The sequence below is a fragment of the Amblyraja radiata genome, chromosome 13 (assembly GCF_010909765.2).
Source record: "Amblyraja radiata isolate CabotCenter1 chromosome 13, sAmbRad1.1.pri, whole genome shotgun sequence".
In the NCBI taxonomy this organism is placed as follows: Eukaryota; Metazoa; Chordata; class Chondrichthyes; order Rajiformes; family Rajidae; genus Amblyraja; species Amblyraja radiata.
Window position 1 is genome coordinate 30,642,218 of NC_045968.1, and position 26,455 is coordinate 30,668,672.

A 26,455-nucleotide genomic window follows, 5' to 3' on the forward strand; every position below is an offset into this window, starting at 1 on the left:
TAATATAACCTGCATCACAAAGAACTGCAAATGGCTCTAAATACATTGCTGCATTGTTGTAATCACAAAAAAATCTGCTGGTGTGCTTTGAGGAAGTTAATAGCAGAACAGAACAGAGGCTGTAGGTGTTGTTACCTAGATCTTCAGAAGGCCCTTGATACGGTGCCACGTCAGGCTGCTATGGAAGCTGAGAGCCCATGGTATTAAAGGGAAGATACATGCATGGATAGCAGGTTGGCTGGATGGCAAAAGGCATAGATGGGATTAGGAGGTAGCCATGATTGAATGGCGGAGTAGACTCTTTGTGCCAAATGGCCTAATTCTACTCCTATAAGTTGTGAAATTGTGAAAGTGTGCCAGCACATTTACTTTCTTAGAAGTTTAAGGAGATTTGGCACGTCACTGAATACTCTTTATTTTTTTTTAAACCCATTCACATATGCAATGTAGAAAGTATCCTAACTGGTTGCACCATGGCCTGGTACAGCAATTCCAAAGCATACAAACACAAGAGGCTGCAGACAGTAGTGGACTCACCGTGGCCCATCATGGCAATAGCTCACCCCACCATCGAAAGCTGAGACAAGGATCTCCACCATCTGGGCCATGCTGCTGCCATTGAGCAAGAGGGGCAGAGACTTGTAATCAAACAACCAGGTTTGGGAACAGCTACTTTTCTATAATCATCAGGGCCTTAACTGACCTGCACAAACCTACTCCTACCTCAGCAAAAGAACACCATGGATCACCACTTGCACTGCTGTGGATTTGTTTTTCCCAATTGTGTTTTGCACTAATATCTTAATTTTGCATAGTCTTTTTTTATTTTCATTGTCTTATATAATTGATGTTTTTGTGTGTTTGTCCCAATCGCCTGTGATGCTGCTGCAGCAAGATTTTCATTGTACCTGTGAAATCTGGGGACTATATTTTGTATATTATAGCAATGACTGCCTATTGTCTGTAAAGCTCTCCCAACATCCATGAGGTCATAAAATGCAGTATGTTTTAAAAAATATATGAGTGAATGTCCCTCTTTTATCGAGTCTGCAGATTGGATAAAATTCCCACTCTTTGTATCATATATCTTTTGCTTGATTTTGGTCCCACCTGTTTGTATTACATTCCCGCTGTCTGTGTCACATACCTATAGGTATGTTGCAAAACGTACCTGAAGGTCGCTGAAAATCTGTCCCAGCCCGTATGCGCGATTTTGGCGCCGTTTAGAGGGGGGCGGGTTTAAAACGCGATTTTCCCTAGGCTGTTCAAATCGAGGTTTTTCAGCCTAGTTAATTATTAACGAAAAATCGCTGGAAGATTCCCTCGCTTGAGCTATTATTAGTTTTAAGGGCTTTATTTAATTGTTATAGTAGGTTAAAAATTAACCTCTAAACCCGCGACCGCCGACAACGGGCCAGATCTCATACAGGGGAAAACGGAAGGTAGGCTGTTTATTTTTACGTTAAAAAGGGCTTCTTAAGATCCCTTTATACAAAGTTTAATGTTGCGAGTAGCTAATTTTGGGCCCATTATATCCCGCAGTATTTTTCTGGGCATTTGAGGGCACAAATCTACCGCAATGTGAACGTTCTAAACCAGCGCGTTCACAGGATCCCACTAGAAAGCTGATTTAAATGGACATTAATTTACAGCAATTGAGCACTAAATTCCTTCCATTTGGCCTATAAATTAATGTAAATGAGATTTAAAAATCATGTTTTATTGTGAATTATTTGTGAATATTATTTGGACACTTAGGCTATTTAAAAATGTTAATCATTTATTAAGAAATGGATAGATGTTTAGATCTAGTAATTGAAGTTTGGAATTAGCTCCAATTGGGTAACTAACTAATTATATGCTTTAATTTCAGGTCATCCAAGTAAGATTATTTTATATTTGTTTCAGAATGCTTCAATCTATGATAACTGAAAATTTCATTCAATTCTCTTAATTTTTAAGAAAGTTATGGGCTTTTGACTGTCCACGATCACAGCTTTTTTGTTATGTCCATAGAAAATCAATAGGGAACAAGATGCTAATTTCCGAGTATGAAAATGGCCATAACTTTTTAAATACTTGAGATATGAAAGTGAATTAGGTGTCAAATTAAACTTATTTTTATGCTTTATCTGATGGGATAAATTGCAGACTTGATTTTTAAAATCTCAAAATGTTGTAACATTGCTAATACCTATTGTTTGATTTGGGTTCTTGCTGTTTGTAAAAAGACAATCTATGTCTACTGAGTGGCTTGGTCCACCAAGGCCTGCGGGATCTACTGGATGCTAACCATTAACTCCCATTCCCATACTGGCCCTTCAATCCTGGGCCTCCTCCATTGCCAGGCTGAGGCCGTACAAAGCTGGAGGAACATCACCTCTTATTCCCCTTGGGTAGCTTACTGAACATTGGGTAGCAGTATGAACATTGAATTCTCCAATTTTAGATAACCTTTAACAATTCACCTCCCCTCCCCCCTCTCCTCCTTTCCCCTGTGGCCCGCCTGGACTCTCACCTACTTCTCTCCTCCGCTTCTCCTATGTTCCTGTCTCTGCCTTCACATTTTGCAGCTCTTCAATCCTGTCTCATACCTTCTGCTTTTATTTCTGGCCTTTGTTTCAAACCTGTCAAAACCCCCCTCACCTGTGTCCACCTATTTATCACCTGCCACGATTTGTTATTCCTCTCCTCTCTTACAGCTCCGCGCCCTCCCCCCCCCCCCCCCCCCCCACAATCAGTCCAACCCAAAAGTCACCATCCATGTTCTCCAGAGATACTGTCTGACCTGCTGAGTTATTCCAGCACTTTGTGTCCTTTTATGTAAACCAGCATTTGCAGTTCCTTGTTTCAACATTTACTCAGAAACTGCTGTTTTATAGATTTCCTGCAGTTTCTGCTCTTTATTGGAGACATTACTGTTTTGTAGTAAACATGCAGTTTGTAATAAACACTATTGTATGTATTAGGAAACAAGAAACAGCAGATGCTGTTTAATACACAAAAAGATTTAAAGTACTGGAATAGCTCAGCAGGTCGGCCAGCATTTCTGAAAAGCATGTATAGGTGATTGGTAGTGTTTCAGGTCAAGACCCTTCTTCAGATCCCTTGAATTGTACTATCCTGTTGATAGACAATAGGTACAAGAGTAGGCGATTCGGCCCTTCGAGCCAACACCGCCATTCAATGTGATCATGGCTGATCATCCACATTCAGTACCCCGTTCCTGTCTTCTCACCATATCCCATGACTCTGCTATCTTTAAGAGCTCTATCTAACTCTCTCTTGAAAGCATCCAGAGAATTGGCCTCCACTGCCTTCTGAGGCAGAGAATTCCACAGATATTGTGGTAGTGGGCAAATTGTAGCGGTAACAACTGTGGTGTATTTGTTCTGGTCCGTTGCTAAGTCTTTGAACATTGCCCACTCTACCAACTCCGAGCAATCCTGACGTTGTTCCTCTGTCTCCCTGACCAGCTCTTGACCCTCACTGCTGGGGCTGGTGCTCTTCATTTTGGGGCTGTCTAGAGAGAACCTGTGGTGTCTCTAAGAGCGTTGCTGAATGTGTTGCCCTTTGAAAAGACAATAAATATGGGTCCAAGAGAAGACATTGCTATCTAATTCTAACTCATCAAAGATTTGCCATTATTTAGAAGTCAGGAGTTTTTTGGGGAATTCATTATCTTTGACAAGCACAACACCAACAATGAAGCCTCCCTCGCCATCCATCGCAAGTGGTCTGCTTGACTGTGTCCCCAGAAAATTCACACCATATATAAATTGCACTGCAGGAACTCAGCAACATTTCCTTGACAGGACGACCCACACCAAGACAATGAGAGCAACCTTCCTCTCAATTCTCACACAATCCTGACTTGTCACCACCCTTTCAACCTCACTGGGTCTAAATTTTGAAATTTCATCCCAATAAAAATATCAGAGTGTCTTCACAATGGATGCCATGGTTGGGATTGGAAAATAAGTGATGTCAACAATAATCATATCCCATTAAAAATATAAATGGTTTCAAAACTGGGTATGGTGTCAAATAACAGTTTCTGTGCTTAATCTAATGATTTGAAGATCTGAGTTCACTGTTTCATGTAAAAATGGCTCTTGGACAGCCAAGGGTGTGAGGTATTTTAGTATTGATGTGTATTGTTGACCTTCAAATTTAATACGTACAAATCTTTTTTATATCAAAATGCTTTTATCACAGAATAAAATTGTTATTAATGATCTGACTATTACTAGCTCCTCTGACCAATAAACCATTATACCTAACAATCCAATTTAGTCGTAAAGTCACAAAACGTGCAAACAGGCCTTTTGGCCCACCACTTCCATGCCGCCCATTGTAACTATCTACATTGATTCTATTTATCTGCTTTTGGGTCTGTAACCTTCCATGCCTTGATAATTCAGGTACCTGCCTGGTTGTTTATTGAATCTCATTAATATTTTTATTTTTCATGAAGGTGACGAATTAGAGTACATCAGACCAAATGTTTACAGGAACATTGCCAAACAACTGAACATCTCAGTCACTTCTGAAAACATCGTGTCAGATGCGTTCCTGGCTGTTGCTACTGAACTTTTCTCTGCAGGTAATTCTAGAAACGCTTATTTATTTATTTATTTATTTATTTATTTATTTATACCTTGCTGGAAAAGTGCTGCTGCTCCCCATTGCCTTACACCTGTTGGGGAAAAAAGACACAAAGCGCTGGAGTAACTCGGCGGGTCAGGCAACAACTCTGGAAAACATGGAGGCGTCCGGAGATGCTGCCTGGCCGGCTACGTTACTCCAGCACTTTGTGCCTTTTTATATAAACCAGCATCTGCGGTTCCTTGCATCTACCTCGTATGCCTGTAATCTGAAAAGAATATTAATCACCTAATCCTGCCCATTAGCGCAGACTTGGCCAATTGCTGTTTTAGGTACTTGCACAGATTTGCTTTTCTACCATTCCTTCCCTGCAGCTATTTAACAGAACGGGGCGAACAAGTACTCTGCTCCTCAATACTGACAACAGAGGATTGTAAAGTGATGTGGCTACAATGAATTAGAGTTTGAATGAGTTATTTAGGAGTTCGTTTCCACAGTGCATATAAAATCCATGTGTTATTTGCCTCTTTCCCTTCTCACATTCCCTGATAGTAGTTTGTGAGAAGGTCTGACACTTCACCTGAGGGCTGGAGAGGAATGTGTTACAATAGAAACATTGATCAATGAAAGTGTTCTGACACATTACTCACTCCACTAATCTGTGTACCCTTAATAACTCATTGCACAGTGAGAGAGTATGCCCCATGAATGTCATTATCTTGCAAGAACCTTACGGGATATAGAATGTTTGGGTGATGCAAAGGGTTCCCTCCTTGGACAGAAGACAGATTCCATTCTAATATTAGGTAACGAGCAGGATTCACAGATGATATCTACTGGTTGTGTTGACCTGTATGAAATGAAACTGGATTTTATCAATCTATTCAAGACTGACAAAATCCAGTTTACTCACTTAACGAACAAAAAAGGCAGTTGGGAGTTAAAAGGTCATGTTGGAAATGGGCTGTTGAGTTATGTTGATGGCTATCAGTGGGACATAAATGTTTCTGTGTAAAGTTGTCAACCTTCCAGGTTTAACCTGGTGCTTTCAGTGGTTGCAGATTTATCTCCAGAGCCCTGCTGTCTGCAACCCAGGAGGGATTTTTTTTGCAATCTAGAACTCGCTGCCTGAAGTGTGCTGGAGGCAGGAACTCTCCCAGCTTGAAACACTTGAACTGCTATAGGCCAAGTGCCAGTAAATAGTTTAGTTTAGAGATGCAGTGCGGAAACGGGCCCTTTGACCCACCGAGTATGCGCCGACCAGCGATCCCCGCACACGAACGCTATCCTACACACACCAGGGACTGTTTACAATTATACCGAGCCAATTAACCAACAAACCTGTATGTCTTTGGAGTGTGGGAGGAAACCGGAGATCCAGGAGAAAACCCACGTAGGTCACTGGGAGAACGTACAAACTCCATACAGACCCACCCGTAGACGGGATTGATCCCGAGTGTCTGGCGCTGTAAAGCAGCAAATCTACCGCTGCGCCACCGTGTCGCCCAGGGTTAGTGTAGTTAGGTAGTTGATTGTTGGCATGGACGTGGTGGGTCGAAGGATCTCTTTCTGTGATAAATGACTGATTCTAAATTCTAATCATTATAAAGATTGTTTCTTTTTCTGCTATGATATGAAGTTTCATTGAACGTCTTTGGTTATTGGTTCCTGAGGATCACTCAGTTGGGTGATATAGGCTGTAAAAATTTCCAATCATTTGAAATGAGGGCCACTGTGAGGAAATGACCAGTGATGGAGCCTGGTGTGGGAGGTTGGGAGCTAAAGGTCTTGTGGCGAAACACCGTGGAATATATGCAGCTAGAAATGGCGATGCTACATATACTGTTGGAAATCTCACTGCTTTTATGATATTTTATTCCTGATTTTGCTGGCCCCCTCAACGTCAACAGCCATCCTAATGTTATATAGCTCACAGAGTTAGATTAAACCTACATTTGGATTTTCCACTCAAGGGCAAAGCAGGAGAATCTTGCGGCAGGGACATTGGGAATACTGGAAACCTCCAAATGAACATGGGGAATCCAACAGGAACCGTGAAGTGAGAACATTAGATCAAGTGGGAACCCTGGAAGCACAGGGCAGGAGCACCGGAAACCCAGCAGGAATATCAGAAAAGAAGTATGTATAAGAGTGCTGAAAAGGTGAAACGAGTGGTTTCAGTTCTGGTTTGCAGAGAACTAGAATAAGTAAGAACACCTGAAATATAAAATTAGTTTTCCTCCAATTTGCTACTCAAGTGTGGCTTTCATTTTGGAGACCAATACTCGGGAAGCTTTTGCTATGGCTCAAGACATTCCACTGCAAATCCCCTTGTATGGGTTAGACCAAAGAAAATATCTACTACTAAATGAAATAAATTAGTACAAAAGAGTCGAGATTCAACTCGAGCATGTCTCCACATGCAATGTTTCAGACAACTTCACAGTTGAGTTGGCGAAGGATTATTCGAATGCTGTAGAGCAGGATTCGCCTGGATAATTAATGTTTGCTGCCCATTTTTATACACACCAAGGCATAGCTTCTCCTGAGTTCCCACGGGAAAGAGAAATGCTTGCATTCATGCAGCACCTTCTCTGCCCACAATGTGTTCCAAAACACTTCACTCAGATACTGCTATACTTCCAAAACTGCCTACCACGTGGAACGTTATCAACCTCTCCCTCGTATCAGTGGTGCTCAATGATTTCAAGCTTGAGTGTAATGGAGTTACTTTAACAACACTTGTGCCCTTTAATATTCCTAGGTGTTGCCCCCTGAATGACCTAAGATACAGTCTCTACAATGTTCCGCCTTAAATGTACAATAAAACAAAAATATGTTGTCTATATTTAGCAGGCCAGGATGCATCTGTGAAAGAGATGATGCTCAGGTCCAAGACCCACCATCAGAACTGGAAAGAGGAGAAAATAAGCTTCTTAAGCCGCACTGGGGTGGAGAGGGGGATGCCTCTGATAGGGTAAAACAGGGATGACCATGGTGATAAAGTGTAAATCTGCTTACCTGGTCATTAAATGCGCCGCAGTGTCAGAATCCTGGGTTCAATCCTGATGTCTGATACTGTTTGTGTGAAGTGAATGGGAGCAGTTACGATACGATACAATGGAACTTTACTTATCCCAGGGGGGAAATTGGTCATAAAACACAACACTTTACACTAAATTAAAGTGACGAGTGGAAAGTCCAGGTTGAGAATGTAGACAAAAGAAGAGACAGGAATGCAAACCAGGAAGTCTGGCTTGGCAGATCAGGTTGGGCATACCCTCCATTCACATGGGGGAAGCCATTTATTTTTCTTGTTAAAAGTGCCGCTTGGATTCCAGTGATGTCATCGTCAGATTAAGAAAAGGGGAGGTGCAACAAGACCTGGGTGTGCTTGTACCAGTCACTGAAAGTAAGCACGCAGGTACAGCAGGCAGTGAAGAAAGCTAATGGCATGTTGGCCTTCATTACGAGAGGATTTGAGTTTAGGAGCAAGGAGGTCCTACTGCAGTTGTACAGGACCCTGGTGAGACTGCACCTGGAGTATTGTGTGCAATTTTGGTCTCCTAATTTGAGGAAGGACATTATTGCTATTGAGGGAGTGCAACAAAGGTTCACCAGGTTAATTCCCGGGATGGCGGGATTGACATATGATGAACGAATGGGTCGACTGGGCTTGTATTCACTGGAATTTAGAAGATGAAAGGGGATCTTATAGAAACGTATAAAATTCTTGAAGGTTTGGACAGGCTAGATGCAGGAAAAAATGTTCCTGATGTTGGGGGAGTCCAGAAACAGGGCTCACCGTTTAAGAACATGGGGTCGGCCATTTAGGACTCAGATGAGGAAAGCATTCTTCACCCAGGGAGTTGTGAATCTGTGGAATTCTCTGCCACAGAAGGCAGTGGATGCCAATTCACTGGATGTTTTCAAGAGAGAGTTAGATTTAGTTCTTAGGGCTAAGGGAATCAAGAGATATGGGGAAAAAAGCAGGGACGGGGTACTGATTTTAGATGATCAGCCATGATCATATTGAATGGCGGTGCTGGCTCGAAGGGCCGAATGGCCTACTCCACCTATATTTCTATGTTTCAATTGGGACCCGACAGTTATTTGAACCAGGAACTTGTCCAGGGAGCTGGGTCATCCCATTTGTGAGACTCGTCAAAGCCCCTTCCATTTACCGTTGCATTCACCCTTTTGGGACCTCTTGTCAACTGACACTTTGTTCTGCCCCTGGCAGCAGCTGTCCCTTGCACCTCAGTCACTGCAGGACACCTGAGGCTCCTCCAAATAAGCCAAACTCCTACATGCTGAAACCTGTGCTGTGAAAGTGAAGCATGGCAACTCTGCCTGCAGATCACCAGGAGCGGATATATAATAGTTCCCTTCTTTTACATCTCTATCCCGATTGCAAATATCTTTGCACTATTTGTTTTACTTATGTATGGCTTGATTGTACGTGGTAGCGCATGATTTGATTCAACTGGATAGCATGCAAATGAGAGCTTATCACTGTATATCAGTACTCGTGACAACAATAAACCAATACCAGTGCTGCATCGCCGCGGTGCATGTGTGGACTGCCAGCTCACCCTGCAAAGTCAGGAGGAGTGGAAAACATCGATTTGGATCACAAAAAGTGGGAACAAGTTGTTATTCTCCTCAGAGAGCTCTTAGCTTCGGTGAGAAGGTGGTCACTTGTAGAAGTGGATCATATGCCCCTCGCTATTTATGATCGACTCACCTGAAGGCCATTAGAACCTCTGCCACAAAGCCACACAGCACCAGCGATCCGGTTTCAATCCTGACCTCCGTTGTTGTCTGAGTGGAGTTTGCACGTTCTGCTACGACCTTTTGGAATTCTCTCAGATGCACCGGTCTCCTCCCACATCCCAAAAATATGCATGCTAGTAAGTTAATTGGCCGCTGTAAACTGTCCCTAGTTTGTCGGCAAATGGCGGAATATAGAGGAAGTTGATGGGAATGTGGGGAGAATAAAAAGTGGGATTAGTGTAATTGGGTCGTGGATGATCGGTGTGGACTCGGTGAGTTGAAGGGCCTGTTCCTATGCTCTGTGATTCTAGACAATGACTTCAGTTGGTTAGGAGGGCCTTAATCCTCAGGCTGTGATCATTTAATTCCAATGTGTTCATTATTGAGTATGTGGGATTACCTCGCAAAAGCCAACATTTATTGCCCATCCTTCACTATGTTTGCTGCTCATTAAAAGGCAATCACAAACAAAGGCCAGAACCAGGGGCCACAGTCTTAGAATAAAGGGGAGGTCATTTAAGACAGGTGAGAAAAAACCTTTTCACCCAGAGAGTAGTGAATTCATGGAATTCCCTGCCACAGAGGGCAGTGGAGGCCAAATCACTGGATGGATTTAAGAGAGAGTTAGATAGAGCTCTAGGGACTAGTGGAGTCAAGGGATACGGGGAGAAGGCAGGCACGGGTTATTGATACGGGACAATCAGCCAAGATCACAATGAATGGCGGTGCTGGCTCGAAGGGCCGAATGGCCTCCTCCTGCACCTATTTTCTATGTTTATATGTTTCTAAAGGCAGTAGATTTACTCAGCGGAAGGACATCAGTGAAAAATGTGAGCTTGTACCAGTAGTTTTGCAGTGATTGGGGCTGATTTTTTTTTTAAAGGAATTCCAGATTATTAACTGAATTTAAAGTATATAGTGGAATTTGCACAGGCTCAGATTATTGGTATAAAATGCTAATCAGAGTTTAGCCACCATATCACTTCTCCCATTCAATTACCAGTTGATGCAGAGACAGCTGGGGTGGTCCCACTAACATCAGGTTCCCCTCACTTTAACACCAGCACTCTTATTCCAGATCACTACTCAGTGACTACTGTCGATAATGCGTGTCCTCAGATATCAAGTTGAAGAACCTGTCAACTCTTATACTCAGACATGATCCAGATTTCCTGTTGGTCTATTTTTTTTAGTTTAGAGATACAGCATGGAAACAAATCCTTCGTTCCATTCCGACCATCGATCACAATTTACAGAAGCCAATTAACTAACAAAACAACGTCTTTGGAGTGTGGGAGGAAACCGGACCAACCAGAGGAAACCCATGTGGTCACAGGAAGAAAGTACAAACTTTGCACAGACATCACACGTAGTCGGGATCGAACCAGGGTCCCTGGTGCTGTAAGGCAGCAACTCTACCGCTGCACCATTCTGCCGCCCTATACACCTCATATGTCTATACAGCTCCATTTTTGTCAGGATTAAACAGCTGGCACATGATGAAACATCTCTGGGATGTTTCAACTCTCAGTACACAGACTGAGAGTCTAACTGGCCTGTGTGTGGCACTGAAAGCGAGGAAAATGACACTGCATTTTGGAGACTGTGCTAGTCTAGATCTTGCAGATTGATTGAAGTGAAACCAAGGTGAGATCTGACTGAGATGAAATTGACTAATCTGTATTGAATAGAGGGTTAATAATCTTGATGAAGTGCAGTATACCAGAAGTGTTGCAGTAAAGACCACATCCTGGTGTGGGTTTCTTCAGAAACAAGCAGCTACATTGTATCTTCACCAAAACAAGGATCTGCTGAAATTGTGATTCTTTGGTGGGGGGGGGGGGGGGGGGGAACTAGTTTAAATTTGTTATCTATCATTATTTTGAAACTACTATTGGCAGAATTGATATTTTGTCTAACTATAATCTGAAATCATCCCAGTTAGTGTAAACACCCCACGCTTTTTCCTGTAGTGATAGTGTCAATGACTAAAGGGTATAGCTTTCAGGTGAGAGGCCTGTACCCTCTGGTCTTTGACATTTTCCCACATTGATCAAACTGTCCTCTGTTTCCTTCTCCGTGATGAAAGCAGATGCAAAGCACTTGTTTAGTAACTCGCCTCCTCTGATTCCCAAGCACAAAATCTTAAATCGAACTTGCCAATACCATTTCTGCATCTTCCAAGGACTGAGAGTTTACATGAGTGAGGGGCTATACATGCTTTTTAAAAGAATGTGGGGTGATCAACTAAGGATGTTAAAATTATGAAGTTGTTAATAAAGTAGAAGATATTGCCACTTGAGGGCGAGTTCAAAGTGAGCAGACATAATACAAGGTAGGAACAAATATATCCAAATAAGGAATAAAGTAGAAGCATCTTTACTCATAGAGTGGTGTACATGTGGGAACTTGCCACCACCACCAGCAGTTGAGGTGGTTAGCAAAACCATGGTAAGAGGAAGCTAGGTAAGTGAGGGGGAACATTCTGGAATGAAATACAGTTCATAAATTATTGGAGCAGCATTAGGCCATTCGGCCCATCAAGTCTACTCCACCATTCAATCATGCAACCATCATTTGATAACCCAATCATTCCTGGGATCATTCTCGTAAACCTCCTCTGGACTCTCTCCAACAGCAGCACATCCTTCCTCAGATATGGGGTCCAAAACTGCACACAATATTCCATATGCGGTCTGACCAGTGCTTATAAATCCTCAGCATTACATCATTATATTCTAGTCTTCATGAAATAAATGCTAGTATTGTATTTCTTTGCTACCGATTCGACTTGCAAATGAACTTTTGTGGAATCTTGCATCAGCATTCCCAACTCCATTTACACCTGCAATTTCTGAATTCTCCCCCCATTTAGTCTACGCCATTATTCCTACTACCAAAAATGCATGACTCCACACTTTGCCATGCTGTTTCACCTGCCACTTCTTTGCCCACTCTCTCAACCTGCCCAAGTCCTTCTGCAGAATTCCTACTTTCTCTACATTACCTGCCCCTCCATCTACCTTTGAATCATCTGCAAACTTGGCCACAAAGCCTTCAATTCCCTCATCCAAATCATTGATATACAACGTGAAGAGTAGCGGCCTCAGCACCGACCCCTGCGGAACATCACATGTCACTGGCAGTCAACCAGAAAAAGACCCTTTTTTTTGCTACTCTTTGCCTTCTGCCATCCAGCCAACCTGCTATCCATGCTAGTATCTTCCCTCTGATACCATGGGCTCTCATATTCTTTTTCAGCCTCACGTGCATTACCTTATCAAAGGCCTTCTGAAAATCCAGGTAAACAACATCCACTGACTCTCCTTTGTCTATCCTGCTATTTACTTCCTCAAAGAATTTCAACAGGATCGTCAGGCAAGATTTCCCTTTCACAAAACCATGCTGACCTCAGCCTATTTTATCATGTGCCAGTGTAATCAACACCCTGAATATACGATCGAGCATTTGGGAGACCGTTAGGATGGATGAAAATGGATTTGCCGGCTGCTGTAGGGGCTGCAGGCATCTTCTGTGTTGCCACGTGCCTTCTGTCCCGCTACGAGCTGCGACAATCGGGAGCTATGTCGAGCTGAGCAGAGCCCACAGGAGCTTTAGAGCGACGGGTGCATATTGGACAATGGTGCCGAGATAGCGATCTGTGTGCTCTCGCCTCAAGGTGCTCAGTACCAACAGGCAATATTCTCATCGGGGGATGTGATGATCTGCAGACCCGTTAGACCAACGTTTATGCTGAACTCTCCTCTAACATCACTCCAAGAGATGTGGGTGAACTTCCATGTTGCCTCCGAGAACAGGGAATGACTTTGACTTCCTGAACTAGCTCCCATCCGATGTGGCTAGCATTGCCACTATATCTTCTTCCCTTGTGCTATTCCCTGAGCTTGGGCTTTGAAATACCTTCCAGATAAGGTAGCTAAAACCTTCTGAAGGTCGTAGATATATGGGATGGGGTGGGGGTTGTGGGTGGCTGGATGGGGAAATGACAGTCAAAGATGGAAAGAAAGTTCGAGCTTCTTTGAATTGCCACCAGGTTGCCATCTCTTGCTGTGTGTGGACCTTCCAAGATACCATCACCCCATGGGTTATGCAGTATCCTGGTTTTGAGTTGCAGTCCGGGTGAGAAGTGGCTGCATTCTTGTAGAGTGAGGACCCAGGAATAATGGAGCTGGAGACGCAGCCTTTGAACTTGACCTACTGATACAAGGAACCTATCCCTTGTATTGATATGATCAACGATAGTGGGAAAGATTGGAGACCAAGATGACAGAGCAGGTGTGGGGATAGTGGATAGTGATAATGGCAGGGGATCGTACAGTCTGTGGGTAGATACTGTTGACCTGGTGTCCTGAACAGTGTGCTACTTCGAGATTGGGATTTTACCCTTAATGAGAAGCCTGTTCAAGATTCTGATACCAGCAGGAATGAAACTGTTCTTGAATTCAGACCAATCTTCTGGCGAATTGGAATAATAGGATGATAAACAAGGCTTTCTATTAATAAAAGATAGGAGGTTGGTGTGGGGAAAAAGAGCAGAGGTTATTCAGATAAAGCGATCCTAAGAACAGGACAGCAGAGGCTGGAGCAGGGGTCATCCACACAGCTCCTTGCCTTGCCATGCAACCATGGTGGATACTCTTCCTCCATAGCTCTCTGGGGTAGATAATTCTAAAGTTTCATGGCTCTGAGAGAATAAATTGCTCCTCTATCATAACAGGTTGACCCCTCATTCTGAAGCTCTGTCTCCAACATCTCGCTAACTCCGCTGAAGGAGACATCCTTTCAGCATCCACTGCCAAGTTTGTACAGAATCTTGCTTCAATGAAATTATCTCTCATTCATCTAAATTCCAAGCTGTTCAACTGTTCCTGACAAATCAAAGCCTTCATTCGGGGAATTGACATTGTGAAGTCTCTTTGAACTGGCACCAAAGTCTCAACTGTCTGCTTAGCTCTAGATGTGATGTCACTAACATTCATACAGCTGGAGCAAGACTTTTCAACTTTTATACTCCATCCTTGCAATAAAGTCAGACATCCCATTTGCTTTTTCAACTATTTTCTGTTACCTGCGTGTCAACGACCATGTAAGAGTACAGTCAGCTCTCTCTGCAGCAGCACCCTGTAATTCCCTCCATTTAAACAAAATTCTACTTTACGACTCTTTCTACCATAGTAACTCGCCTCACATTTCTCCACATTATCTGCCCACTTGCTTAACTTGCCCTCTGGTCTTTACAGACTCTCTGTATCTTTCTCTCAACTTGCTTTCCTGCCTCTCATAGTCATTACTGCAGACTGTAAGTAGTTGAGCCCCCCCCTGCATTGGTCGTAGTGGTACTTTAGTTACAGTTTAGCCAACTGCAAATAACCCATTAATCAAAACACTCTGCTTACTCTCAATGTACCAATCCTCTATCCATTTTGACATTTTATCCCAATGTCATGAACAACTTATCAAATATTAACAGTGGTCGATTAAACTACCAACTTATCAAATACCTTCTGGAAATCCGTATACATTACGTCCACTGCTTCCCCGTATCCACCCTCTTTGTTAAATTTGTCAATCAGAATACCCTTTTGTAAACCACATGGTCTCTGATTGATTATATCACAATTTTACAAATGACCTGTTACTACTTTATATATAACAATAATAGATTCCAACATTTTCCCAGTGATAGAAGTCAGCTCACAGGCCTTTAGATTATTGCATTATGTTTCCCTCTGTTTCTGATTGCTTTCATCTTTGCAACCACTTGTTACAACACCCTGAGACACAGACTGACAAACCAGTGGGCTTAACCTCAGTTCTTGTACAGCCTTCTCTCTTGTCACTGTGATTGCTTTAAGTTCCTACAACTTGTTTGCTCCCAGATCATCTAATTTATTGAGATGCATCTCGTGTCTTGGCTCACACAGACAGACACAATAATTAACAGTTTTCCACTTCCTTCCTCCTTTTGTCTACTCCTCCAATAAATACCCTAGAAAGGCCAAGACTGTGGCTAATGGGTAGAATGAGACAGGAAGGGATACCAAGTATGATATTTCATATATTACATTATTCTCGTACTTTCCAACAATATGGAAGGAGGCGAGATAGCCTATCAAGTCACCAGAGCATTCCCATCATTTAAATCCCCCGTTTATTTACCTGTAACTTATTTTCTGTCACATGCCATCAGCATCCATCCATATTCTCCTCCCACCCACTACATTACAGACTATTAACCTTGAGAATTGGAAGGACACCGGAGCACCCGATGGTAACCAACACAGTTGAAGGAACAGCGTGCAAACTATACAATGCATCACTCAAAGTCAAGACTGAACCCAAGTTGCTGGAGCTGTGAAGTAACTGCATTAACTGCTGCATTGCTGGTGATGTGAAGCATCAGTAAAAACAAAAGTTAGGTTTAGGAAATATAGTAAAAAGTTGATTTAACATATATATTGTGGAGGGCAACAGAGAGTTGATGTTTTGAGTTGAGACCCTTCATCTGGACCAGTTTAAATAATCAATCAAAGCTAATACAAGTGGGTCACTAATCTTAATATTGATTGGATAAATCAAATTCTCAAAAATACTTTAGAGGATTAGTTTATAGACAGAACTGGAGACAGTTTTCTGAAAGAATGAACCAACTGAAGTGCAGGCTGCCTTAGATTTCACCTTCTGTATGAAGGCACAATGAAATACTGTACTAAGCTGTGGGAAGGGACCTTCTAGGCAAAAGTGTATGCTACAATTTTGTACACAGTTCATGAGAGATCCAAATCAGTCACAGATTAGATTCCGCCATTTAAAAACACTGATTACATAGGAATGCAGGGTGAATTAGATTAAAAGGTCACCGAGAGATAAACATTGGCAAGCGTTCAGGAAATATTTCAGATTTCTTGTGAGAAATGTGGTAACTAAGAGGCTGAGGGATAAAATTAGACTGGGCAGTCCTCCACCCGGAGGTCAGTGCTCATCCGGCGACTGCGTCGAGTCCCAGCGTGGCCGTGGTATCTCCTGCCCTGTGGCAGCCGACTGTCCTCACACTGTCCCAGTGGGGTCAGGGGTCCCACACTCTGGTAGTAGCTTTCTGCTCCAGGGAGTGGTATTCCAGAATCTCTGTACCCCGGCTCTCTCTAAAGGTGGCACTAGGGTTAACAGTCGCTGCTGCATGATGTGCAAGGTTAAACAAGAAATATATAGGCTTTAAGTGGAATTGTAATTGATGGCCCACAACACAACTCTGAGATTAGCAGTGATCAGTGGTTTGCCTGTGCCACTGCGCACTTATAAAATGTTTTCTGCCTTTCTAATTGGTTATTTATTTATAATCTTTTGTGGCTGCCAGACAGTAACTGGGAGTGTCCCTGCATTGAATGAGACTGTTGGGAATTGTAAGGACTTCCCTTGAGAAAGTAAATATGTGTAGGAGTCTCCAAGGGTGTGTCTGTATTTGCAGGGGATTCCAGGCAGTGTATCAGTATTCACTGGGGAAGCCTCTAGGTCAGAGTTGCCAACAGCATTCTCTGGTTTATCAATTAATAGATTGTAGGTGGGTCTTGTGGGCAGGTGCCACAATGAGGCCCAATTGTACAACACAAGATCCCTGGAGCAACAGCACAACGCAACGAGCCTTGACCTGTGGATCCAGTTGACTGAAATTCAATTAAAAAATGTGACTACCAAAATCTAAAGGCAATGCTCCTAGAAATTCAGAAAGAAACAAAAATTTGCAATGCTACAGAAAATGTACTAGTGCATGCATTGCTGTGACAGAGTGATGACATGGATGTATTGGACTGAATGGCCTACTCCTGTGCTGGAACTTTTCATAATAAATGCTGAGCATTTTCTTCGGTAATCTAGCATTTCACACTCCTCTAACAGGCAGACCTGTATACATTCCTCTCTGATGACCCTCCGAAATAACTGCCAGGATTTCATCAAGGAGGTCCTCGGGTTCATGTGGAAATGCCCATCTCGAACAGGAGCAAAATCTGGTTTGGAGGTTGGGGCAGAATCGGTAATTCAAGGCATGTTACAGTCATAGTGTCAGATTGAGCTACAGAACAGCCACGGCCACTTTGGCTCACCAAGCCCACACTATCAAGACATCAACTGCATGTTAATCCTGACCTAACCCATTTTATTCACTCCACACTCCATAAGTCACCCTTAGTTTCACCACTCACCCGGGGCTATTAACAGTGGTCGATTAAACTACCAAACCATGTATTTGGGAAATGGGAGGAAAGCGGAGCATCTGGGAGAAACCCATAGGGTCAATGGAGAACATGAAAACTCTACATAAGCAGCACCCAAGATCAGGATTGAACCCAGGTCTCTGACTATGAGGCAGCGCCCTGGAGAGGAAAAGACTACAAAAAGTAGTAAACACTGCCCAGTCCATCATCGGCTCTGACCTTCCTTCCATCGAGGGGATTTATCGCAGTCGCTGCCTCAAAAAGGCTGGCAGTATCATCAAAGACCCACACCATCCTGGCCACACACTCATCTCCCTGCTACCTTCAGGTAGAAGGTACAGGAGCCTGAAGACTGCACCAACCAGGTTCAGGAATAGCTACTTCCCCTCAGCCATCAGGCTATTAAACCTGGCTCGGACAAAACTCTGATTATTAGCAACCACTTTCTGTTATTTGCACTACCAGTTTATTTATTCATGTGTGTATATATTTATATCATGGTATATGGACACATTTATCTGTTTTGTAGTAAATGCCTACTATTTTCTGTGTGCTTAAGCAAAGCAAGAATTTCATTGTCCTATACAGGGACACATGACAATAAACTCACTTGACTTGACTTGGTTCTAATGCATTACTGTGCCATTCTGACCTACTGATGTTCTATCATTAATATCGTGGGGCATCTGATGTGGGTGGCCTGCGGTGAGTGAGGTGCAGGGGACAGCTGTTGCCAGGAGCCAAGTGTCAAGTGACAGTAGTTTCCAAGTGTTCAAGAAGGAACTGCAGCTGCTGGAAGATCGAAGGTACACAAAAATGCTGGAGAAACTCAGCGGGTGCAGCAGCATCTATGGAGCGAAGGAAATAGGCGACATTTCGGGCCGAAACCCTTCTTCAGACTGATGGGGGGTGGGGGGAGAAGGAAGGAAAAAGGGAGGAGGAGGAGCCCGAGGGCGGGGGGGATGGGAGGAGACAGCTCGAGGGTTAAGGAAGGGGAGGAGACAGCAAGGGCTTGCAAAACTGGGAGAATTCAACATTCCAGCCATCCGGACGCAAGCAACCCAGGCGGAATATGAGGTGCTGTTCCTCCAATTTCCGGTGTTGCTCACTCTGGCAATGGAGGAGACCCAGGACAGAGAGGTCGGATTGGGAATGGGAGGGGGGAGTTGAAGTGCTGAGCCACCGGGAGTTCAGGTAGGTTATTGCGGACTGAGCGGATGTGTTCGGCGAAACGATCGCCCAACCTCCGCTTAGTCTCTCCGATGTAAATCAGCTGACATCTAGAGCAGCGGATGCAGTAGATGAGGTTGGAGGAGATACAGGTGAACCTTTGTCGCACCTGGAACGACTGCTTGGGTCCTTGAATGGAGTCGAGGGGGGAGGTGAAGGGACAGGTGTTGCATTTCTTGCGGTTGCAACGGAAATTGCCTGGGGAGGGGGTGGTACGGGAGGGAAGGGAAGAATTGACAAGGGAGTTGCGGAGGGAACGGTCTTTGCGGAAGGCAGACATAGGGGGAGATGGGAAGATGTGGCGAGTGGTGGGGTCACGTTGGAGGTGGCGGAAATGGCGGAGGATTATTTGTTGTATTTGCCGGCTGGTGGGTGGAAGGTGAGGACTAGGGGGACTCTGCCCTTGTTGCGAGTGCGGGGATGGGGAGAGAGAGCAGTGTTGCGGGGTATGGATGAGACCCTGGTGCGAGCCTCATCTATGGTGGCGGAGGGGAATCCCCGTTCCCTGAAGAACGAGGACATTTCCGATGCCCTGGTGTGGAACGTCTCATCCTGGGAGCAGATGCGGCGTATGCGGAGGAATTGGGAGTAGGGGATGGAGTCTTTACAGGGGGCAGGGTGGGAAGACGTGTAGTCCAGATAGCCATGTGAGTCAGTTGGTTTGTAGTGTATGTCGGTCAGAAGTCTGTCCCCTGCGATGGAGATGGTGAGGTCAAGGAATGGTAAGGAAGTGTCGGAAATGGTCCAGGTGTATTGGAGTGCCAGATGGAAGTTGGTGGTGAAGTGGATGAAGTCAGTCAGTTGTGTGTGGGTGCAGGAGGTGGCCCCAAAGCAGTCGTCAATGTAACGGAGGTAGAGGTCGGGGATGGGGCCCTGGTACGTATTGAACAAGGATTGTTCAACGTACCCGACAAAGAGGCAGGCGTAGCTGGGGCCCATGCGTGTGCCCATAGCTACGCCTTGTGTTTGGAGGAAATGGGAGGAGTCAAACGTAAAGTTGTTGAGGGTGAGGACCCTCAACGTGGGTAAATGCAACAGTACATGGAAGGGGCTTTGAAGAGTATGACAAATAGGATGACCCAGTGCCCTGGGCAAGTTCCTGGCTCAAATAACTGTCAGATCCCCATAACATCACCAAGCAACACATTTAATGATGAAAATAAGTAATTTCTCCTTCCTCTGGGAATGGAGGATGTGCCCAGCCTGTCTTCCCGGTTTTCATTCTGCAACTCCTACATTCCTATGAATCTATTCTTTGGTCTAAGTTCTCACTCTCTTACAGCTCCCATTCACTCCACACAGACAGCACCAGAGGTCCAGCTTGAGGCTCTGTGCCACCCATGCTCACTTCTCACTGCCACCATTGGGCAAGAGTTACTTTGGGCCAAGTCCCAAACCACCAGGTTCAGGAACATCTACATTCCTACAGCCACCTGGTTCTTGAATCAACTTGCACAACCTTACCCCGCAGCAGAGACGGAGATCCCCTAGTCCTTACCTTTCACCTCATCAGCCGTCGCATACACCACATAATCCTCCAAAATTTCCGCCACCTCCAACAGGATCCCACCACAGGCCACATTTTCCCATCTCTACCCCTTTCCACCTTCCGCAGAGACCGTTCCGTCTGCATCTCCCTGGTTAACTCATCCCTTCCCACCCAAACCACCCATCCTCAGGTATCTTCCCCTGCAACCGCAGAAGATACAACACCTGTCCCCATACCTTCTCCCTCAACTCTGTCCAGGGACCCCGACAATCCTTTCAGGTTAGGCAGAAGCTTACTTGCACCTCATCCAACCTCATCTACTGTATCCGTTGGACGAGATGTGGACTCATACCTAGGCGAGGCCAAACATAGACTGGGCGATCGTTTCACTGAACACCTTTGCTCAGTCCGCCTGAATCTACCTGATCTCCCGGTTGCTAAACACTTTAATTCTTCTTCCCATTCCCACTCAGATCTTTCTGTCCTAAACCTCCTCCATTGTCAGATTGAGGCTAAATGCAAATTGGAGGAACGCATCTCATATTTCGCTTGGGCAGTTTACAGTCCAGTGGTATGAATATTGATTTCTCTAGCTTCAAGTAGCTCTGGCATTCCCTCTCTCTCTCGCTATCCCTTCCCCACCCAAGTCGCACTAGCTTCTCGTTTTCACCTAACAAACAGCTAACAATGGCCTATTTTTTTTATCATCGTTAATTTTTTGCATATCTTTCACTCATTGTTCTTTATCTCTCCACATTCTTGCTATTGAGGGAGAGCAGTGTAGGGAGAGCAGAGCCAAATCATCATACACTGGTTTTTCTAGATTTTTTGGAATGTGTCAGTGTTTAACGAGAATATTTCGAGTATAAATGTACAACAATTCGATGGAAATGTCCACGTCTGTATTTTATGTTAACTTGGAGAGTGCTACTGTTCTTGTAAGACATTAAAGGAATGGTTTAAGTTTTATTTACTGAGTGTCTTGGAAACATTACAGGATTTACAAAGAATCTCGGCAGAGGATCAGTGCCCAGAATAGTTTCAAAGCCAATGGTTTATATAATAGCGCAGCCAAACAACCTTTTGTTTAATTGGAAAGGGGGTGGAGAAAGGAAATGCAAGGAGAATCCTCACAGACTTTAAATGTTATTATAAATAGCCGGTGTTTCTAATACCTCTTCATAATTGTTCATAAACCTCTCTAATACTTCAGCTTTTCCACTGTGGTCTTCCTTTGCACTGTGTTACATTCTGTGGCCCCATACAGAGCTGCCTTTGATGTCCAGTTGTAGTGGTCGGATGGTACTAGTTGTAAAGTAGAAATTAAGTAGCCAAAGAGATGATGCTTTTTTTAATCTCTTGCCCAGTCCTTCATGATTCTGTATTTTGAGCTTCTTATAGCTTTATAGTTCTATTTTACTGAGTAGTCTTGTGTTATTATGTTTAAAGCATGGATTACCTTTCTATCGATGTGGTTCTTATGCTGGGTGTTCATGTACTTTTGCTCTGTAGGTATAACCTGGGGGAAGGTGGTGGCCCTCTATGCTGTAGCTGGTGGATTAGCCATCGACTGTGTGAAGCAGGGACAGCATGCCATGGTGCACACAATCGTCGATTGCTTGGGAGAGTTCGTCCGGAAAACGCTGGTGACGTGGTTAAGGAGACGTGGTGGATGGGTAAGAGACCATCTGTTTAGCAAGGTTCAATATGTGTAACTGCATTGCTCCATTATCTGAATGAATGTACATAGTGTCATGCTCTGGTTAAGCCATCAGACTAGTAAACCAAACACTGACAATCCTGAATTCAAATTCAAATGCTCCCTTGTTAATCTTTGATGTACCTCAGTACTCCGATATAGCCTCTTGCATTTAATTGTTCCAACATTGGTGTTTGCACCTACAATTTCCGAGACTCTGAACTCTGGAACAGCTGCCATAAACCACTACCTTCATTCCTTTCATTAATTCAAGCCTGCCTTATTGCCCACATTTTTTGGTCACCCTTTCAGAAAGTTTCATGTGGCTTCATACCAAAATTAGTTTGATGATATTCTTGTAAAATGGCTTTGGTAAGTTACTGTAGAAACAAGCAACTGCAGACGCTGGTTTACAAAAAAAGATACAATATGCTGGAGTAACTCAGTGTGTCAGGCAGCATCTCTGGAAAACAGGTGACATTTCAAGTCTGAAGAAGAGCTCTGTCCCGAAATGTCATCTATCCACGTTCTCCAGAGATGCCGCCTGACCTGCTGAGTTACTCCAGCACTTTGTGACTTTTTTTCTGTAAGTTATAGTTCTTGTTAACACAAAGAGTAGAACTTTGCAAATTTGTAACCATGTCCAATTCCTTGTCATCATCTCAAACCTGTTTTATATACATCAATTAAATTATTTAGTTATCCAAAGCTTAAACAAAAAAGCGGCATGTTACTTGTATTGTACATAATGAGACAGAATAAAATATTTTCCAAAAGATTTCAGAAGCTGTGGTCAAATGGATTTGGTCAGGTAGTGCAAAAATAATTCTCATCTGTTTTAATCCTAGGCTGACATAACAAAATCTGTGGTTAACAACGATCCCAGTATCCGCAACCATTGGCTCATTTGTGCCATCTGTACCTGTGGACACTTCCTCAAAGCGATTTTCTTCTTCCTCCTGCGAGAACGATGATTCTGCCTGGGATTTTGTGGTCCTTTACATAATTCCCGTACTTAATGTGATACAAAACTCGCAGCATGCCTGATATACCGTCTTGACTGAACAGAATTTCTGCCGTTGCTGGACTGGAGTAAGAACCATTCAGAGAGATCGGGGAGATGGGGTACATTTAGCTAAACATAATTAGACTAGAATTCTACAGATTGTCCCATGTTGTCTAAATTTCTGGACACAAGGGGAGGAAGGATAGATAAGGAGGAGATTGCAGCAAATGAAATATTTACAGTGCCCGCCATAATGTTTGGGACAAAGACCCATCATTTATTTATTTGCCTCTACTCCGCAATTTGAGATTTATAATAGGAACAAAATCACATGTGGTTAAAGTGCACGTTGTGCAGACTTTATTGTGCAGGGTATTTTTATACATTTTGGTTTCACCATGTAGAAATTACAGATGTGTTTATACATAGTCCCACCCATTTCAGGGCACCATAATGTTTGGGACACATGGCTTCACATGTGTTTGTGATTGCTCAGGTGTGTTTAACTGTCTCCTTAATGCAGATATAAGAGAGCTCTCAGCATCTAGTCTTTCCTCCAGACTTTCCATCATCTTTGGAAACTTCTATTACTGTTTATCAACATGAGGACCAAAGTTGTGCCAATGAAAGTCATAGAAACCATTATGAGTGAGAAACAAGAATAAAACTGTTAAGAGACATTAGCCAAACCTTACCAAAATGAACTGTTTGGAACATCATTAAGAAGAAAGAGAGGACTGATGAGCTTACTAATCGCAAAGGGACTGGCAGGCCATGGAAGACCCCCACAGCTGTAGACATAAGAATTCTCTCTATAATATAGAAAAATCCCCAAACACCTGTCCAACAAATCAGAAACACTCTTCAGGACTCAGGTGTGGATTTGTCAATGACCACTGTCCGCAGAAGACTTCATGAACAGAAATACATAAGCTGCACTGCAAGATGCAAACCACTGGTTAGTCGCAAAAATAGGATGGCCAGGTTACAGTTTGCCAAGAAGTACTTAAAAGAGCAACCACAGATCTGGAAAAAGGTCTTGCGGACAGATGAGACAAAGATTAACTTATATGAAAGTGATGGCAAGAGCAAAGTATAGAGGAGAGAAGGAACTGCCCAAGATCCAAAGCATACCACCTCATCTGTGAAACACGGTTATGGCCTGGGCATGTATGGCTGCTGAAGGTACTGGCTCACTTATCTTCATTGATGATACAACTGCTGATGGTAGTAGCATAATGAGTTCTGAAGTGTATAGACACATTCTATCTGCTCAAGTTCAAACAAATGCCTCAAAACTCATTGGCTGACGGTTCATTCTACAGCAAGACAATGATCCCAAACATTCTGCTAAAGCAACAAAGAAGTTTTTCAAAGTTAAAAAATGGTCAATCCATGAGTGGCCAAGTCAATCACCCGATCTGAACCCAATTGAGCATGCTGAAGAGAAAACTGAAGGCAATTAGCCTCCAAAACAAGCATAAGCTAAAGATGGCTGCAATACAGGCCTGGCAGAGCATCACCAGAGAAGACACCCAGCAACTGGTGATGTCCATGAATTGCAGACTTCAAGCATGCAAAAGATATGCAACAAAATACTAAACATGACTACTTTCATTTACATGACATTGTTGTGTCCCAAACATTATGGTGCCCTGAAATGGGAGGATTATATATAAACACTGCTGTGATCTCTACATGTCAAAACCAAAATGTATTACAAATCTCAAATTGTGGAGTACAGAGGCAAATCAACATAATAGAGGGCACTGTCCACCCACTAGAGCAGCCTAAATGACAAATTAACAATAGCCATGAATGAGGTATAATTTTTTTTAAAGTCACCATTTCTATGGTTTCCTCGTGGATTCTACAGATTAGCTGCACAACAATGAGTTTGCTAGTACTACAAAAATCCAACTTAAGGCTGATTTAAAATACAAAATGAACAGGAATTTTCTGATTGGCGAACAGTTGGCTGAAATTTGATGAGACCATTTCATGGTAAAAAATATCATTAGCTGCATAAAGTACAGTTTCTTTTAGTTTAGTTTAGAGATACAGTGCGGAAACAGGCCCTTTGGCCCACCGGGTCCGCGCCGACCAGCGATCCCTCACATTAACACTATCCTACACACACTAGGGACAATTTTTACATTTTCCAAGCCAATTTACCGACTTACCTGTACGTCTTTGGAGTGTGGGAGGAAACCGAAGATCTCGGAGAAAGCCCACGCAGGTCACGGAGAGAAGGTACAAACACCGTACAGACAGCACCCGTAGTCGGGATCGAACCCGGGTTCGCTGTAAGGCAGCAACTCTACCGCTGCGCCACCGTGATGCCCGGTTTATTCATGTAAAGGCCTATCTGTGCTAGAATCTTTCCAGCACAAACCTTCAGATAAATGCATGACTCCATCTAAGGTACTTTTGCTTATTTATTCTTGATTAATTATGGCATTTTCGGCAATTCTACCTTATATTTTAAAATCCTCTTCAAAAATACCTATGGCCACATTTTAAATTACTCGATACGAAGTTAATAATGATCGTAGGATTGAATTTAGACTCTGAAGAACTAAAAAACTGAAAAAGAAACACATATGAAGCTGGAAGTACTTAGCACACCAGGCAGCAGGAAAGGAGTTAGATCCAGATTACTCTCCACAGGTGGTGCTTCACCTACTGATTATTTCTAACACTTTGTGTAGACATTCCATGGCTGCTCAGCTGATCCTCGTACAAAAACTTAGTCTTAGCTTGCTTTCACGCACGAAAAGGGGGTGTTTAAGCCTCCTACATGGTTGTCAGGATTCAGAAATTCTGACGCACATCAGCCTTATGGCTATAGATTATTGTTCGGCATGAAAGTCGGTGATGCTCCTCCAAAGATGGTGATGTTTATAAACAAAATCAACATGGAGCGAGTCAGAGTTCCCGAGTAGAATGTGGGATTTTAAAATATACTTCCTGAATGAGAAGTTAGGTGGTGTAATTGCTCCAATCTCCACTATAATGGTCTAGCGCTGGCCCCAAGAAGCCTGCAACCCTTTCTTGACCACATTCATTTTAAGCACCGATACCAACAACACAGCAGGCTGAAATTCCAAGCCTACTTACTTACTCCTGTTCAAATCAGGGCCATGGCCTAATATGGAAAGCTAAAGCAAACACAGACTTTCTGAACTTGTGTCCTTAAGCATTATAATGGGGGAGGCTGACGTAATCTACATGGAGAAAATAAAGATTTAGTTCCGATTTATCAGTGAAGTCAGCAATGGAATGATTTTTTCACCCAAAATAAAGTGGTACGTGGCCTTATATAAAATCCATGCATATGTCCAGGATGATCATGCAGAATAATCATTCTGAGAAGGACCGTGAGCTCTCTCAAACAGTTCTCCATGAAAAAAATA

General features: G+C 43.3%; 1 protein-coding gene across 1 annotated transcript in view; it reads left to right on the top strand.

Moving 5' to 3' along the window:
• The window catches only part of bok (BCL2 family apoptosis regulator BOK), a 37,403-nt gene extending 14,045 nt beyond the window's left edge, over nt 1-23,358 (top strand). Inside the window, exons 3-5 of the mRNA XM_033031630.1 lie at nt 4,478-4,606; nt 21,847-22,010; nt 22,882-23,358. Of these exons, the coding sequence (XP_032887521.1) occupies nt 4,478-4,606; nt 21,847-22,010; nt 22,882-23,007 (419 nt within the window). The 3' untranslated portion in view covers nt 23,008-23,358. The remainder of the gene's footprint in view (nt 1-4,477; nt 4,607-21,846; nt 22,011-22,881) is intronic.
• Nucleotides 23,359-26,455: the final 3,097 nt, after the last annotated feature.